Source organism: Aulonocara stuartgranti (genome assembly GCF_965226115.1).
Source record: "Aulonocara stuartgranti genome assembly, chromosome: 15".
In the NCBI taxonomy this organism is placed as follows: Eukaryota; Metazoa; Chordata; class Actinopteri; order Cichliformes; family Cichlidae; genus Aulonocara; species Aulonocara stuartgranti.
In genome coordinates, this window is record NC_138951.1 from 6,347,763 (window position 1) to 6,364,851 (window position 17,089).

Genomic DNA, 17,089 nt, shown 5'->3' on the forward strand with positions numbered 1-17,089 from the left:
GACTGCTAATTTTGGTTTTTATATTCCTGTTTAACTTTGAAAGTGCTGGGAAGGCCTACTATGACTGCAGTGGTGCTGAATGCAGACAGTGTCCGCGAAGCTTGGAAAAGGTGAGGAGATGCCCCACGGGACACAGAGGCCTGCTCTGTGTCGTCAGCACCAGCTATGAAGTCATCAACCGTGGTGTGATAGAACACACATATGAGGTGTTTAAGAAAACTGGGAATTATTTCCACTTTCCAGAGGCGGCTAAATGAGGAAAGCGTTGTTCCCAGAACCTGACGTAGGCGTATGAAAATGTAGCGTGGTCAGACACTGAGTCTGTCATCGCCGCAGATCCTAAAGTTGGTGAGCTCCCAGCTGACATGCTTCTGCTGCCTTGTGATGTCACACAGTAAGAATGAATGAAGCACGAACGTAATGAGGCTATAACGAGCAAGCGGCGACTAGAGTAAATCTGGACTGTAAGAGGCAGGCCTTGACCTCAAATTACTACACAGGCCACATGATCTTATGTGATGTCATGGCTAAAGTTGAGTCTAATTGTGAGGCTGGATGTGCAAAGGGTTATTTTGATCTTTATCTACAGTACCTGGCAGTTTTGGTTCACTCTCGTCACTCTGATCAGCATCATAAAATAGCAACTAGCATCCAAACACAGTGGGAAGTTTGACAGCAAGAGTCAGATATGAGGCAGACATAACTGAAGATATGCTAGTTTCACTTAAAGCAGGAGTCGGATGTTGCTAAAGAAATTAAGTGTCATGTAAACCACATTATTTTGGGCTCTCCAAAATTGCACAACAGAAGATTAGAAAAACGTTGCCTGGTCTCACGAGTTTCAATTTCTTGTGTGAAATTTGGATTTTTTGCACTCTTTAGAGCCATTAATACCAACTGAGCATCATTTAAACACTACCTGAGTGTTCTTGCTGACTGGGCCCATTAGTTTATGACCACGTTGTACATATCCTCTGATGGCTTCTGATGGCAGAATCCAATAGAGAACACTTTGGTGGGACTGGAGTTTCCCATTATGGATGTAAAGTAACTCTGTGGTCCTATCATGTCAACACGATCCAGAATCTCTGAGGGATGTTTCCAGCACCTAGCTGTGTGGCATGATTTAAAGTTTTTCAGAAGGCAAAGGAGGGTCCAACCTAGTTCTAGCAAAGTAGTTGGTGAGTTATTTAACATCTAACATTCACTCCAGCTATAACAATCAAAAGTAAACTAGTGAACTAAACAACAGATTTTTCCACTGTGTAAAATTGTCAGTTAGCATACAGACATGTTTAATAACAGTGGTGCTAAAAAGTACAAAGCTCTCCAGACTCCCCTGTAACACCACCACAGCTCCATTATGGATTCTAACCAACTCTCCGAGGCAAATATCTCAGTCTATACTTAGCCCTGACATATCTGAGCCTGCCACACACAGAGCCATATGTTTCCTTTGGCCACCACAGCCATCACGTCCACACATCCAAATCTGCAAAACAGGGAGAACGCAGCCAGTTGGCCTGCTGTTATTCAGAACGAAAAAAGATTCCTGAAGCTGACAGGCCACAGTTAGTGAGCGCTCGCTGTGACAGCATCATAACAACATCCAGAAAGATAAGTTTCCTAACCTAGGCCCAGGGTTACGGTGGCTGTCCAGGACACAGCTGACCTTAAACGAAGCAGCATTCATTCATTGTACGTTTGTTACAACTGCAAACATCTTCAAACCACATTTCTAAAAAGCAGCTTAAAAACTGCCTGTGACGCATGAATCAGCCTGACAGACTCTAGATTACTCCGCACGTCAGATAACAAGATAACAATGTCAGTCAGAGTGTTGTTTGTGGCAGGAGTCTATTTCTCCATCAAGCTGTTTCCTTCAGATATCCCTGAACTTGAATTTAGGTCCTGAGGCTGTAATGACTGACAACACACACACACACACACACACACACACACACACACACACACACACACACACACACACACACTGTTTCTGGTCTGTTTAAACAGACCAGAGACTCATACACACACCACACTTTCTCTCACAACTGTGGTCCAGGAGTCCCTACTGTACTGAGCCAGCACAGAGAGAGAACATATCCTTATTAGGAAAAGAGCAGACGCCCTTATATGGGGAAACTTCCTCTGTAGTAACAGCCCAGTCTGCTGGCTTTCTCACTCACATTCTTTCAGCTCCAGGTTTCTCTGGGAGTTTTTCATTTCCGATTCGCTGGCTGGAGCAGGAGCAGGGCGGCCTTTCAGAAGAGTCTAGCCTGGTGTGTGATCCCCCCTTTTTTTTTTGAAAAAAAAGAAAAAAAATACACAAACCTCCGTCTCGGCCCTTTCCTGCAATCTCCACTTTGGGGTTTGATGTAATAAAATAAGCCTGGCCAGGGACATGGCACACCTGGCCTTTCAAGTTTCTCATAGACTAAACCTCATTAGGCAGGTGAGAAGCCTTTGTTCGTCTCGTATTTACCTCATGGGTCTTCGTGGGCCAGGCTGCACTTTCACTGCAGTCAGGATTTGTAATCATCATTTATCCTGACTAAGACCAAATGCAGTCAAAACTTCTTGTCAGATGTGAAACAAAATCTCCGGCCTTTTCAGAATCCTCTGAAAAATGTTGTCTTTCGGGAAGTAAGAAAAGCCGCCTAAGACTCAAATCAACAAACATCCATTTCGGGAAGTGCCACTTGGACTGAGAACATTAGTCTTTGTTCCCTTAATACTTGTCCTGCATACCTTGGCTGAGCTGCTTATTCAGCTCAGGTAACTCAGAAAACTGACCATTAGGATAATGAGCAGGATGTACACTGGATGCATTCTTTTAACTGTTTGATGAATATTGGCCAGGTTGCCAGATAAATTTAGATTTAGCCGTGGTGTAAAAACTTTCTATCTTTTTAAATAACAAAGCAAAAACAGTGACAGTAACTAAGTCACTTTTGCCACTTTTGCCACAATATTAACAGGCTGTGTTTATCACCTGTATAGGTTAGCAAGGTGCATTCAGGGACTCTATGGGTCTGATACCTACTAATTACCACTTACTGGCCCACTCACTCCTAGACATGGATAATGTTAAGTCCTAATGTAGTTGACAAGGGTAAAATAAAAAGTGCCATGCAAAAGTCTTTAACCGTCCATCATTTCTAGATATTTTGCTAGGAAAATCATAATTAACTCAGCCTGAACTCTCTTAGGCAAACCTTCTTTTCATGTTTGTATTTCAGTAGTCTTCAGGAGTAGTTCTCCAGGCTTCTTAAAAGACATTTAAAGCTCTTCTTTGGATGTTGGCTGCCTTTTGTTCTGTTCTCTTTCAAGATGATCCCACAGTGCTTAAAAAATGATGAGGTCTGGACTCCGGGGAAACCAGTCCATCACTGACTGTGTTCCATTGTGTGTTTTTCCATCCAGGTATGCTTTTATTGCATTAGCAGTGTGTTTGGGATCACTGTCATGCTGAAAAATGAATCTGTTGACAATCACCTTCCAGATGGTATTGCATGGTGGATCAAAATGCTCTGGGTGAAATGCAATCCCAAATCCTGATAGAGCCTCCACCGTGTTTTACAGATGGCTGTAGACACTCATTGTTGTACTTCTCCTGACCACCTCTGTACATCTTGTTGATTATTTTAATATTTGTTGATTCTTTTTTACCAAAAGCATGAAAATTAGAGACCTTTTTACACTGATTTTCAGTTTGGTTCTTAGGTAACTTGACACTTCTCTGTGTATGATTTCCTTCAGAACCACTTCCACTTCCACTGAGAGCATCTCTGAAGAGTTTTAAATGAATCATGAATGAATCACCAGAAGGGCCATATGCATCTCTTAGGTCCTTTTCCTCAAATTTTGTTAAGAACACACTGCACATCATACCAAGATACGGCAAGTTTTCAGCTACTAGAGCTTTGAGAATCACCTTGTTGGCTAAAAATTTTACTATTTCATGGTTGTCAAACTGTGTTATGTGTGGAATATTTTGCAGATTCAACAATGTAAGAGATGGGACTGAATGATGCATTTTGAAGCTGCTAGTAACAAAGTGCCTGAAGATAGAATATAAAATTGGTTGTCTGTTATGTGTAGACACAACACTGGTTCAGCTATTGAGTTTGGTGCCCTTGTTGTACTTGTGTATTTTTTCCTCATAAAACAGTCAGGTACAAAGAATGGATTGATAATAGTGAAAAAGCACCCAATCTCCAAAGAACCTTTGAAAGCCCGAAAACCTGTTGTGAAGACTATGCATCCACTATCTTTACTGGCCAATGAAGCAAAGCAAAGTACAGAAATGTTCACCAGCCTGTTGCAGGGCTAACATAGAGATAAGCAATGATTCACATTCACAGCCAAATTAAAAATCCTAATTAACCTAACCTCATGCACTTCTTTGGGAGGAAGATGGCAGAAAACCTGCAGATCCTGCAGAAAACCCACGCAGACACAGGGAGAACATGCATATATGCAACTCCACACAAAAAGGCCCAGTCCTGTATTGACATTCAGGACCTTCCTGATGTGAGGTGCTCACCACCCCTCCACCATGCTGAACTGCTCTTGGTGTCAGCCTCATGTGGTTATATGTGGAACTGCAGGTTCTGTCACTGACAGTTGCCATTATTAGCACAAAGGGCAAATTTTCAATAATAATAAGCCGGTAATACTTTTAAAAAAATCACAACTTTTACTCATAATCAGTTATTTCTGTACTTTGGAACTGGCACTGTTACTCAAGCAAAGAAACCTCTCTGAGTTGCTCCACATTCGGATGAGTCTCTATCTGCAGAACAAATTCACTGAGAGAGTCTGGAGGGAATCAGGTCAGGTATATCACGTACAGCACATGAGGAGGGATTCAGAAACAAAATGCTTCATTCACGGTAATGAGTTCTTAATGATAATGTGTTTAAAAGAGTAGCTAATAATCAAATCTGCAGTCCAGCCACTGATGTCAGTGCACAAGAATGCCGCTGCAGTGTCTCAGAAATAACCACATGGGCATAGAAGACAAAGTCTCTAGACAACAGCTGCCAGGTCTCTGTGCTGGAACAAGCACCTTGACAAATAACCAGCTCAAGTTATTGACTCAAATGAATTTCCTTTCACTAACCGCTTGCTGTTAACGTACTAAAGTACATGCTGTCATGTGCCTTTGAAGCCAGGGCTGAGGAATGCTGTTGTGGGCTTAAAGTTTTAACCACATATTAAACTTCTTGGAGTTTGTTTAATTATTGTATGTTTCTGCTTATGAGCTTCTACCTGTTTTATTTCCACTGTCCTTCCTCCTCATCAAGTTATTTGAGGGTTCACTTTTGAACTGTTGCTGCCTTTCCCCTTTTCTTTCTTTTTGAAAAATTAATATTTATAGGTACTGGCTGTCTGTTTGTGAAGTCAGTCTTTAGGAATTCCCAGTGTGGGGTCTCAGGACTGTAACCAGACTTAACCTCCCAATCCAGATGAAAGGTGCTCTGAGAGAGAGACGGTGTTGTTTGGCCGAGCAGCAGAGCCTTGCCTTCAGACAGCAGGAATGTGGGATGTCTGGAGTGGGGGGCAGGAAGCGAGGAAAGAATGCCAAGTATGTCCATGTTTGTCCAGGGCTGGCTCTCCATTCAGCCCCCAGTGACGTGCTGCGAGGGCCAGCGGGTATAAAGGAGGCTCCACTCTGCAGTCAGAACTCAGATCAACTCTTCTACCGAAGCTAAACTCTAGCTTTCACCAAGAAAGGAAAAATAAAAAAGACAGTGAGCCGGAGCAGCAGTTGGGAACAAGACAAGAGATCAATTTGATCAGAAAAGTTTCTCAAGCTCAAAACTCTGACGCTAAAGGACGACTTTTTCCGAGAAGGTGTTTTTGGAAGAATCTAAATTAATTACTAAAGACAAGAGAAGATGGTTGCTGAGATGAAGAAAATGATTTTGCTGCCTCTGCTGTGCATCATGCTTTCCTACATGGTAAGTCAGAAAAAAATAATTCATTTTAGTGTTTTGGTGTAGGCTTTGGCTTTAGCTGGACTTGAATGGTGAAGCCAGTGCTTTAAACTTGTCTTAAGAGCCAGTGTGTTGGATGTGTGTCTGTGTTTCTAGCACACAACGTGGGCATGATATTTACCAGAGAATGTGTCTGTGTGTGTGCCTGTTTTCAGGCTGCAGGTCAGGAGTGCAGCGGCCAGTGTTCGTGCCCGTCCACCCCTCCTCAGTGCCCCCCAGGTGTCAGCCTGGTGCTGGATGGCTGTGGCTGCTGCAGGGTGTGTGCCAAACAGATGGGGGAGCTCTGCACTGAGAAAGACGTCTGTGACCCGCACAAAGGCCTCTACTGTGACTTCGGAGCTCCAAACAACAGACGCATAGGAGTTTGCACAGGTGTGCCACTCATGGCTGATCTTTTCTATGACGTCTGCAATAAATCCAATGTATGAAGCAAATCATGACCCTTCTCTTGCAAATTCTACTTGACAGCTCGAGACGGAGCCACTTGTGTGTTTGGCGGAACGGTGTACAGGAGTGGAGAGACTTTCCAGAGCAGCTGCAAGTACCAGTGTACCTGTCTGGACGGAGCCATCGGTTGTGTGCCTCTTTGCTCCATGGACATCCGGCTGCCCAGCCCAGACTGCCCCAACCCAAGGCGTGTGAAAGTGCCTGGAAAGTGTTGTGAGGAGTGGGAATGTGGTTCTTTCGACACAAAGGAGAATGAAACTCCCACCACAAAAAGCTTCATGGGCCCTGTTTTGTCTGGTAAGTGTCTGTTTTTGAAGAACACAAGGCTACAGCAGGTTACAGCATAATTAGCACAGTTTTTCTAACCCAGCGTTTCCTCCTGTGTTTACAGCATACAGGAAGGAGGAGACCTATGGCCCAGATCCTTTTATGATGAGAGAGAACTGCCTGGTTCAGACGACTGAATGGAGCGCCTGCTCGAAGACATGCGGCCTGGGAGTATCTACCAGGGTCACCAACGATAACCGTGAATGCCGCCTAGAAAAACAGACCCGGCTGTGCATGGTGAGACCATGCGAGTCTCAGCTGGAGCAGAGCATTAGGGTGAGTTCTCGTTAAACAGCACCACACTCGTGACCTTTGGGCATATCGGTAAAAGAAACCCTGCTGAAGTTGCTCTTTCCTCTTTTTTTCCTCCTGTAGAAAGGGAAAAAGTGCATCCGTACTCCGAGAGTCTCCAAACCCATGAAGTTTGAGATCTCTGGCTGCACCACCACCAAGTCCTACAGGCCAAAGTTCTGCGGCGTCTGCCTGGACGGCCGCTGCTGCACCCCACACAGGACCACCACCCTGCCCATGGAGTTCAAATGCCCTGATGGAGAAGTCATGAAGAAGCACATGATGTTCATCAAGTCCTGTGCCTGCCACTACAACTGCCCCGGGGAGAACGACATCTTCGAATCCATGTATTACAAGAAGATGATGGGAGACATGGCGTGAGCCGCTCCTGGACGATAGGCGCTTTTGACTTGAAAACAAACACAACTCCATCTCATTTTGCAGCTCAGTATATATGTTTATCATGTTTTATTTTGCCATTTTCTCATTGTAAAAGTAGCCCAGGCGCTCGTCTTAGTGCCTGTATGTTTTGTACAGCTGATGAACATCAGCCTCATAGACTCAGACAGAGGGTTGCTTAGCAGCTCCAAAAGATCCCTGCACTATAACTTCTTTTTTTTTTTTGACAAACCTGCTGTCAGGTTTCCGCCCATTTCCCTTGAAAGCCTTTTTACAAACCCGTCCATTTTACTGTGTGCATTTTATACCTTATCTAAACGTTGACCTCCTCTCTAAATGAGGTGTCTAATAAGTCCCTCCACCCTCCCAGTCCAAGACCAGACCTGTAAACTCTAAGCAGCTGTAGAGGGAGCATGCAGTCCACAGCAGGCCAGTGTTTCCCTGTCCAAACAGGTCTGAATGTGTCCTTGTATGTGTGTGTCTGTGTGTGTGCGTGTCTAAATTTTAGCCTTGTCTGTGTGTACGCTTTTCACTGTGCTTACAGAGTAGAGGAAAGGTCAGAGTTTCTGCCCTGGATGAGAAAGCAAGCAGCATGCTGAGTTTAGGGTTAGATAATGGAGTACAGTGGGCTTTGCCACGGCACTGAGAAAAGAAGAAAAAAAACATTTTGACTATTACTGATTCAGGTCAGAAGGAGGGGGAAAAAAGCATCTACAGGAACAAAATGTCTATTTTGTACAAAAATAGAAGAAGAAGAGACTGGAAGAATTGTAATTTCATTCCTTTAAAAAAATACTGATGTATATACTTTGTATATATGTGTACAGTTTAAGTTAATTTAAAAAGCCAAAATGTTTTCTGTGCTTCAAAATGTATCAGTGGTGTATTTTTGGTTATTTTTTACTATTTTATTGAGAAGTGTGACAAAAATGTTACATGTTTGACTTTGTAGCTGGAAATAAAATCTTATATTTTTTATACAAACATGAACTGGTCTGTCTTTAACTTTGATCCGAGACTGAGATCCAGCTCCACAACGGCTTCATTAGCTCTTGGCTTTCAGCCGACATTTGAAAGCACATTTAACCGTAGCTCTGCTAAACTGTTAGGTTTTGACACCATATGAACTCGTGCATCACTCACTCAGAAAAAAAAATAGCCTCAGTCATCGGAGCAGGCCTTCAGGCTCAAGTGATTTAAAGAGGCGTTCAACATAAAGGATGTCTTTGTTTAGCTAATTGAAGTAATCTATAAAAATCCCTCCATTTATCTACGACATGGATGCCTTACATATTCGTGCTGGTTTTATGCAACATGGTGCAGTGCAAGCACTCAAGAAAGCTGTGTGTCATGCTATTAAATTATGTACATAAAAGCAGACAAATATAAGAGAGGATGTTTTAAGTTTAATGGCATATGCATTTATTCATGTGTTTTCTAGTTATTTTTGTAACACACATAAAGGAAAATGGAAAAGAGTCCATGCAAACATGACCATTGTGCATTTTAATCATGCTGTTGCGTTTCTCGCCTTTGAAAAAAAGAGGTAAGAGATGGTCTAATGCTGCCATCTGGTGCCCTTTCACAACCTTAAAAACCCTGAACTATATTTGTAACAGCTGGCTGAATAGTGTAGAGATGCAAAGTTCCAAATATAACTAATACAAAATATCCAGTAAACACTATCCCCATTGTCACTGTTATCTGTGATCTCGGATTATGTTCAGTAACTAAATTTTTCTGTTGAATTTTCTGTGCAAAACCTACCTTCAGATGCAGTATTCAGGCTTTCCAAGACTGCATTTGTCTGACTGTACATGATTCAATTTCGAGTCATGCCTAAAGTAGCTATATTTACTCGAGTTTCTCCACTGCCCACATTGTGTTCTTGACTCCTTCCAGTCCATGTTTCGCTCGGCAGCTCTTGACATATTGCTGTTAAAATGCAGCATTTAAAAAAAACCCAGCTAACACTGTATGATAATATCTACTCTAGATATTTTCTTCTTAATAGTAACAACCAAAGAATTTTCATATTGCTGCCAAAACAAAGGTTAAATTGCCCGTTGAAAAAGAATGTGTCAACAGCCTGTGTGTCATGCTGATGATTCATGTTGTCAGCGTTGTCGCCCACAAGCAAGCACAGACTGTATCTACACTTGTAATTTAAGTTTGCAGTGGATCCTATAGGTTTGTGTGGGTTGTGTAGATCAATCTATACAGTGTGATGGTCCTGTAATGACTCTTAATACTCTCCCTTTAATATGTTAATAATAAGCTGACTTTAGAGGCATGAAAAACAGTCACCAAATAGAGAATTCCAGATAAACTATTCAATTTATTGATTTTCTTACATAAATTCAGTACAGATCACACCCCAGACATTAATCCGCTAAAAATCACTTATTGCCTTGGCTTGATTTGCATCAACTGCATCTATGACAATCATCTAAGTCTTCTCTATCTTTAACTTTGTAAGTAAATGCGCATTCCAGAAAGAGCTTTGTACATGTATACATGCCATTACTGTACAACCTCACCTTGTAGGTGTATACCTGGATTTGCCTTAACCTTTCACAATGAATCAGTGCGCACCGTTGAGATAATCTAAAAAGCAGAAGAGATACGTTTACAGAAACAGAGACATGATTGTCGGAGAAAATGAAGCTGAACAAGTCGCCTTTCTTCGGAAATCTTCTGAAATGTTACGCACGCAAATGCACGGTACGCGCGCACTTGTGTGTTGTTAGTATGCACGTCTAGCTGCAATGTGCATCTACTGTATGCTACTCTATGTGAACGTCACGAGTGAGGCTGCGGCGGTCGGGCCTCCTCAGGAAAAATAGCGGAAAGACAAAAATCTTGTCACACATTCACACGCTCTGTGGAAACCAGGCAGCTGGTAAAGCGGAGGAGGACGAGGAGGCAGAGGAGGTTGCGGTGTCAAACTTTGTTCCAATCTCTCTCTCTCCCTCTCTCTCTCTCTCTCCCCCTTTCGATTTCTCTCAGCCTCGCCGCAGCTCATGGAGTTTCAGGGCAACATTTTCAAGCTCTGACTCGATGGCTGCCAGACTTTCAATCTCAGGCTCCTGCAGGTATAATGAGAAGGCAGCGTGTGAGAGAAGGGACACCAGCAGTGCAAACAATCATATTTATTCGTGGCTCGAATGTCCTATCTATTAGAGAGAGCGCAGATAACGTCCAGAATGGCATCCTTTACCTTCAATTTAATAACAACTGTGTTGCAGTTTGCATCCATCAAGGCTATTGCAGTGTAAATAGCTTCCTTTCAAGATATTGCAGGGAGTCAAGCTGTAGGAAGAATCCTGCTTTAGAAGCAAACAGGTAAAACATCCTGAGGAACAATTTCATTGCATTCAGGAAGGATTTCCTTCTTACTTGCTGAGAGAAATCCCTCATATCTAAATATGAATGTATCATTAGACTAGAAACAGCCATACACTGTATATCAAAGATGGATGCAACTCCTAGTTCTAAGAGGAACATTCTGCATTCTTTCTAATGGCCAGCAGGGGGCGACCCCTGTGATTTCAAAAAGAAGTCTGGTTGGGCAGATATCTGATGGAAATCTAGACTTTGGTTCCTTTGATCAAGTTTTCTGATGCATCTGTGGTCTCAATCACTGGTTTCACAGCTTATTGAATGCGACATGATGTTCTTTGGTATACTCTTATAGCTGAACAACACAGAACGGAGATGTCCATCTCTAAGATCTATGGTTTAACTCCCAAAAAGATAATCAAACACTCCTTGTTGTTTTACCCCCAAAATGGAGGGAGTACGTAATCGGTTGTTTGTTTGTCTGTTTGTTAGCAGTCTAGCGTCCACAGTTTTCAAGATTTAATGTTCACATTTTGTTTGATGGAAGACACCCAATAACAGCTTGAGATGATTTCACTTTGGTGAAAGTTATGTCGTAGTCAAGCTCACACCAAATGTAAAAAAATCAGTATAACTTTAAACATATTTTTTTATATCTTGTCTTATCAGCTTTACAACAATATGTTTGGACTCTTTATTTTTCCAGCACGTCACCTTACAATGCCACAGCGATGCTGTAACAGGCTGACGTCACCATGTTGTAATAAAAACATCATAAAACTTTTAAGTAGTTTAAGTATCCTCTTTATGCTCTCGGTGTTCTTGTTTGTGTCATTATTAATTAGCGGTTTTATTGGAGGTTATATAAAAACAATTTCCAGTTTTTATTTTAAGCCAAGTTGTGGCTTGCTATATCTCCTAGGCATGTGGAAAGATTCCTTTAAGCGATTTAGCACTTTTTATTTTTGTTTCTCAGACCGTGAATCTCACAAAAGAAGGGGAACGAGCACCTCTGACTTTCTGCTGGCGCTCCCTTCTTCCTCCAACCCCCTCCTCTCCTCCGGTGCTCTTCGAGCAATCATCTGCAGCTCCTTCTCCTCTGGACTCTTCTGAGCATTTCTTTTCTTCTCCTCCTTTTCCTCCGCTATCTCTTTTGAATGATGAGGCACTTCATGTTGCTCCTCCTTTGTGGCTGCTTTCTTCTTCAGCAGCAAAGGCTTGGTTGCCTTGGTCCACTGCTGTAAGCTCTCCCTGTTCCCTCGCTTTGTCTCCTCCTGACGTCCTTCCTCTTTGCCCTTGTTTTTATGGAAGAGTGAGAGCCTCTTGGTCATCTCTTCCTCTTCATCGGATGTTTCGTCTTTTGATTTCTTTCTGCGTGCGTCTCTCTTCTCATCCGATCCATCATCTGGGAATATGAAAAGAATAAGATTTATTTTTATTATTTTTCTCACTGAAACACCTCTGCTAGGCCGCTGCCAGAAAAGTCTCCACCATCAGCAAGATTCCACTTCTTGTAATGAAATATTTCTTGCCAGCTGGCAGCACTGGACCTCAGTAGTGCTAGCAATGCTTTATGGGAATTATCAGCATGGCTGAAGCGATCAGATGACTTGGCTGAAGCTTCATTTTGCAGAATCAGTATCACTATTTCATTGTACTCAAAATAAAACAATTTCTCTGTTGAACATTGCAGAGATAGAACGAGCTGATTGCAGTCTTGATAACTTTAGAGAGTACGGCGAGATGACTGCAGTTGTAACCGAGCGCTTGAATTTTCCAACAGTGAGCTACTCATTCATTCCTGTTGACGAGCTGTCATTTTGCCAGCCGTGCTGGCCTCGCTCCCCTGCGAGTGAGGGGGCTGAGATTCATCATGTAGATGGAAGTGCTTCCATCAATCAGCCAGCCCTGAGATAGCAAGCAGTTTCCATTTACAAGGCAGTTTTTGTTTCACCGCTCTCTCTGTCTTAAGATCCTGCTTCTACCATTAATGTTACATCTTTTCATTTGCTTTGAGTGGCCTGTGTTATCAAAATAAAAAACTCGACTGCATCTTTAGATGCCAAACTCTCGATCTCCTTTTCCAATTTCCTTATGCTACTTTTACTTTATAACACATAAATTTCAAAGAAGGACCAGGAAATGTGTGCTTGCCTTTGCTCTCCTCTTCTGAAATCTCCTCTGCTCGCTTCTTGTCATAGCCTTCTTCATCTTCCTCCCTCTTTTCATCCTCGCCCTCCCGCCACTCCTCTGCAGACTCAGAGACGTGGCTTCCCGGGCTTTCATCACTCTCCCGTTTCACCTGCACTTCTTCAGCTTCATTGTCCCCCTGCAACTCGCCGTCTTCCATGCCTGCTTCCTTTTCATCTTTTCCAGCTCCCGTCCTCTTGGACAGGATAGATCGTTCGCTGGGGCCTCCTAAAGCCTCCAACATGGATCGATCTGAAAATAGGGGAGAGTGGGGATTTAATTTACTAGAAGAAATTGATTTTCTAGTGATGTTAAAAGAAGGCGCTTACACAAAAGTACTACAGTTTATTATGGGGTTTATTGTTGTTACCCCCATGTTTTTGATTGACAGTAGGAGGCATATGTAACCCAGACAATTTAAAAAACAAAAAAAACAAAGCCCATTATCTTCTTCTTTGACCACATTCAAATTGCTATTCTTGTTTTTCCTTCCCACCTTACCATTGTGTGATTGACTTTGGTACTAGCACTGATTTAAAAAAAAAAAAAAAAAAAAAAATCTAGGTATGCTGTTATGTGGAAGGACGTCATACATGTTCTGATTTATTTCCCTCACAGAGCCTCAGCAGAAGTTAAATCTACCTCAGCACTTTTGATGTGTTTTTAGCGCGACTTTGCTGAAAAACATAAATAATGGAAACTATACATCACTGTCACAGCTGCTGCATTTAACCCACCGATTAGATACGCCATAAAAAATAAGAAGCATAACCACATGATGTATAGGAAGGTCCAGCTCACCAGGGACATCATCTGTAGCCTGAAGGGTCGGTGCTGCTGCTGTAGGCGTATCAGCTCTCCCCCGACCACCTTAAATGAAAATGAGTCGCTCGAGCCTTCCATCATTCTTATCTTCATGCACACGTAAACGAGATGAGTAATCCGTGACTCACCTTGAGCAGCGATCTCCTGCATCTCCTTCAGAAAGTTTTGATGACGAAGGATAGTAACAAGTCGGTCATCTGCACACACACACACACATTAAAATGCAAACATAACAGTGAAGAAGAAGAAAAAGAAATAGCAGATAAAAGGCAGGGAATTGATGCTGTAGGGGGTAAATCACAGGTGTACATCTTTCCCTTTTCACTGTTTTCAAAGGATTCAGAGACACGTTTTTGTGGATTCATCAGAGTTAATTGCCCTGGAATTTACTGCTTTCAAAGCAAGAGCACAATTAATCATTTGGCCCACAGAGACTCCCACAGCAGCAAGCGAGCACTTGGACTTTCTGCTGACCCACAAACAGCACTGCATATAGCATGCAGCAGCAGGAGCAAGAGACACTGTACTGTATCATGTTCTTGTATCAATCAGTTATCTCTCTTTTCCTTTTACTCCTCCTCTCCATTCTCCTTTCTTTCCATCCCCTACGGTGGTGTACAGTTTCCCGCTCACAGCACCCGCTCAGTAGCAAACGCTCGATGAGTAAGGCTGTGATCGATTTTTTTTGTGTGTGTGTGTTTTTTTTTATACAAGGACGACATCAAGGTAAAACACCATCTATGTAACTGAATCGTCTTTACCGAGTCCTAGTGACCTCTCTGAATAAAACACTCTGCAGCAGACTTTTACCCAGCATTCACTGCATCAATCCATTAACCTTATGATCAGAGCGCTATGCACGCGTTACGAGAGAACGGTGGATTTCTTCTAAAATACAGCACTTTTCCAGCAAGGCCTGGCCTCTTAATCCGCTCTTTTATATGGGAATGACAGCTGTGAGGGTGGGGATGATGATAATAACTGACCAGGGAAATCTGTATAAATCTATAAACAGGGAGCGACCTCTACCAGTGCCCTCGCAAATCGGTAAAGGTTAGAAATGATGTAAACATACATCCATTTTTGATTTTATTCCCATGGGGCCAAATCAGAAAATATGATATCCCAAGGCATTTAGCATAGTCAGATTAAGAGAGCCATCAGTTTTGTGATGAGCAAGCACTTGGCAACAGAGGGGAAAATACATTATAGCTGATTAGACCCTCAGATTAATGGAATGTAAAACTAAAACCTAAAACACTGCCGCGATGGGGCAATATGAAGGAAACGCACTGTGTTTCTGCAGCATGTTTAAGATATGAGGATGTTAAGAAAAGGTCAGCAGAGAGGAGAACACCATCCAACAGTCTGGGAAATGTTTTTATGTGAAAATCAAAGTTTTATTGGTGTTTTTAGATGGGACTAGATAATAGCCAGACTGTGGGTTATCTTACAGTCCTTATGTGTGTGCAGCCTGTGTGCAGTAGAAGAAGCGACATGCTTCAGTTTTAGGTAATATTCTAACACGTAATTGCAAAATCAATTCTTTTTCATTAATAACTCATTTTTTACGTGCATGTTGCCTGTGCTAATTTAAGCTATCAATGTAGTTGTTTGCAGCACTGAGCCATGCTAACAGCCCCTTTTAATAATAAAGGACATTTGATTATGCTCAGTGTTGCTGAACTGTCTTCCTTCTTTTGCTTACCTGTCTTCAGTGTGGCCAAACACTCCTGACTGACAGGCATGGGGTGTGGCCTCGATAGGACATCTGCCAGCGCCTCCACGATGCATTTCATCACCTGTGGATGCACACAATCCAGAATCAGAGGAGAGACAGTCCCCAAATGATCCCAAAAAAAAGTGAGAATTACAGTAAAACAAGCTGCTGTTGCAAGCAAGATGAATTAAACTGAATCAAAAGCAGCATATGAGTCTGAGACTCTTTGAATGCAGCTTGTGTGCTAACTTAGCCACTAATTGAAAGATATAAATCTCTTTAGATGAGGGACCAAAATTATTTCAACTCCCATTGCGCCAATACTACATCCATACATAATTTTTCACAATCTTTTTTTTTTTTTTTTTTTTAAAGGTGCCCAGCTTCTTCACAAAAGACCTTTGAAGTGATCCACATTTCCCTTTTGCAGTCTTGTCTCTCCAAACCTTATTCTGGAAAGCTCTCTCTCCCTCCCTCCCTCTCTGTCAGTGGATTTAGCATCCTCAAAATCATGGAGGTCAAGGCTCTCCATTGCTCTCAAATTGCTTTCTATTGATTTTTACAAAGGCAAATGTGGGTTTGCCTCACAATGAAGGTGCTTAAAGCTTTAAATTATTGGGATTAAACATTTCTAATCACTGCGTGCCTTAAGAGTGCAGCTGGAGAGCAGCTAGAAGGCAATGCAGTGGATTTGTATTATTTGTCATACTGACAAGAAGAATATCCCTGAAGTATCGATTTAAGAAGGTTAACACTAACCTGTACTAGTTTCTTTTTTGCTTTTTGCTTTTCTGTTGCTCCAATAAAACTAATATTAGAATAGAAAATGTTACCAAAAACAATAAGAAAATATTTACCTTTACGTCCTCATTCTCCAGCTGACTCGAAGTCACTGGCAATGAAAGGACTGCAAGAGAACAAGAACACAGAGAGAAAAGAAAATCATGCATGTTTATTTGTTCACATGCTTTTCATAATCCCTACAGCTCCTTTGTGTGCGTGTGTGTGTGCGTGTGCGCTTTTCTTTCCTCACTCGCTGTGTTACTACAAGCCTCTGGTTGTTTTAGTAACGAGAATAATTGTGCCAAAGGCGCAGGTGAATTCATTGCAATTAAAGATGCGCTTGTCGCTGTCCTCGGTGCGGAACCCCGGCAGTCACAATACTTAATGCAGATTTCCTTCAACCAACCGTCTGTGTCTTCATATCGCTCAACTTCATCAAGGTTTAGCTGTCTGTTCTTTTTCTTACCGCAGCTAGACAGGATTGTCAAAAGGAACAGTCCTCTCCCGATCATGTTTGGAAACGAGGCGAAGTAGCTCTCCAGGAATAATAAAAAATAGCGAAGCTTTTATCAGAAGGTTAGGTTTCTTCCCTGTAAATCAAAGTCGGTGAATTAGGGACGCATTCTGAACAAAACTTAGCCGCCTTTCGGTATTTCTGGAGAGCTAGATTTTCTGCAGCATCGGTGACCCGACAGCCTCCGTCCTCTCCGGTCTCTCCACCAAGACCTCGCCGCAACAGCACCCTTTTTATAGCGTGAGC

The 17,089-nt window shown here is 42.3% G+C and overlaps 2 protein-coding genes across 3 annotated transcripts; one reads left to right on the forward strand and one right to left on the reverse strand.

Annotated features, from left to right (window-relative positions):
- Positions 1 to 5,644: 5,644 nt before the first annotated feature.
- On the forward strand, positions 5,645 to 8,453 carry ccn2a (cellular communication network factor 2a). The gene is made up of 5 exons (XM_082505773.1): positions 5,645 to 5,969; positions 6,161 to 6,377; positions 6,474 to 6,749; positions 6,844 to 7,055; positions 7,155 to 8,453. Exons 1-5 carry the CDS (start codon positions 5,907 to 5,909, stop codon positions 7,449 to 7,451), a joined length of 1,065 nt encoding a protein of 354 aa, XP_082361899.1. The 5' UTR covers positions 5,645 to 5,906; the 3' UTR covers positions 7,452 to 8,453.
- Positions 8,454 to 9,775: 1,322 nt separating this feature from the next.
- Positions 9,776 to 17,078, reverse strand: LOC309690072 (uncharacterized protein). Of its 2 annotated transcripts, XM_082506921.1 has the most exons (8): positions 16,796 to 17,078; positions 16,404 to 16,453; positions 15,535 to 15,628; positions 13,955 to 14,023; positions 13,803 to 13,871; positions 12,966 to 13,253; positions 11,822 to 12,216; positions 9,776 to 10,558 (listed from the first exon to the last, which is right to left on the reverse strand). In XM_082506921.1, the coding sequence occupies exons 1-8, from the start codon at positions 16,839 to 16,841 to the stop codon at positions 10,475 to 10,477; spliced, it is 1,095 nt and encodes a 364-aa protein (XP_082363047.1). In that variant the 5' UTR covers positions 16,842 to 17,078; the 3' UTR covers positions 9,776 to 10,474. The 2 variants fall into 2 exon arrangements, with proteins under 2 accessions (XP_082363047.1, XP_082363048.1); XM_082506922.1 differs by lacking the exon at positions 13,803 to 13,871.
- Positions 17,079 to 17,089: the final 11 nt, after the last annotated feature.

What these genes read in the sequence shown, in the direction of transcription:
- ccn2a (XM_082505773.1), top strand. Translation starts at nt 5,907, where the DNA reads ATGGTTGCTGAGATGAAGAAAATGATTTTGCTGCCTCTGCTGTGCATC. An exon ending in GCATCATGCTTTCCTACATG is followed by an intron (nt 5,970 to 6,160) that starts GTAAGTCAGAAA and finishes GCCTGTTTTCAG; the next exon opens with GCTGCAGGTCAGGAGTGCAG. An exon ending in ACGCATAGGAGTTTGCACAG is followed by an intron (nt 6,378 to 6,473) that starts GTGTGCCACTCA and finishes TCTACTTGACAG; the next exon opens with CTCGAGACGGAGCCACTTGT.
- LOC309690072 (XM_082506921.1), bottom strand. Translation starts at nt 16,841, where the DNA reads ATGATCGGGAGAGGACTGTTCCTTTTGACAATCCTGTCTAGCTGCG. An exon ending in GCAGGAGATCGCTGCTCAAG is followed by an intron (nt 13,872 to 13,954) that starts GTGAGTCACGGA and finishes TTTTCATTTAAG; the next exon opens with GTGGTCGGGGGAGAGCTGAT. An exon ending in TTCAGAAGAGGAGAGCAAAG is followed by an intron (nt 12,217 to 12,965) that starts GCAAGCACACAT and finishes TCATATTCCCAG; the next exon opens with ATGATGGATCGGATGAGAAG.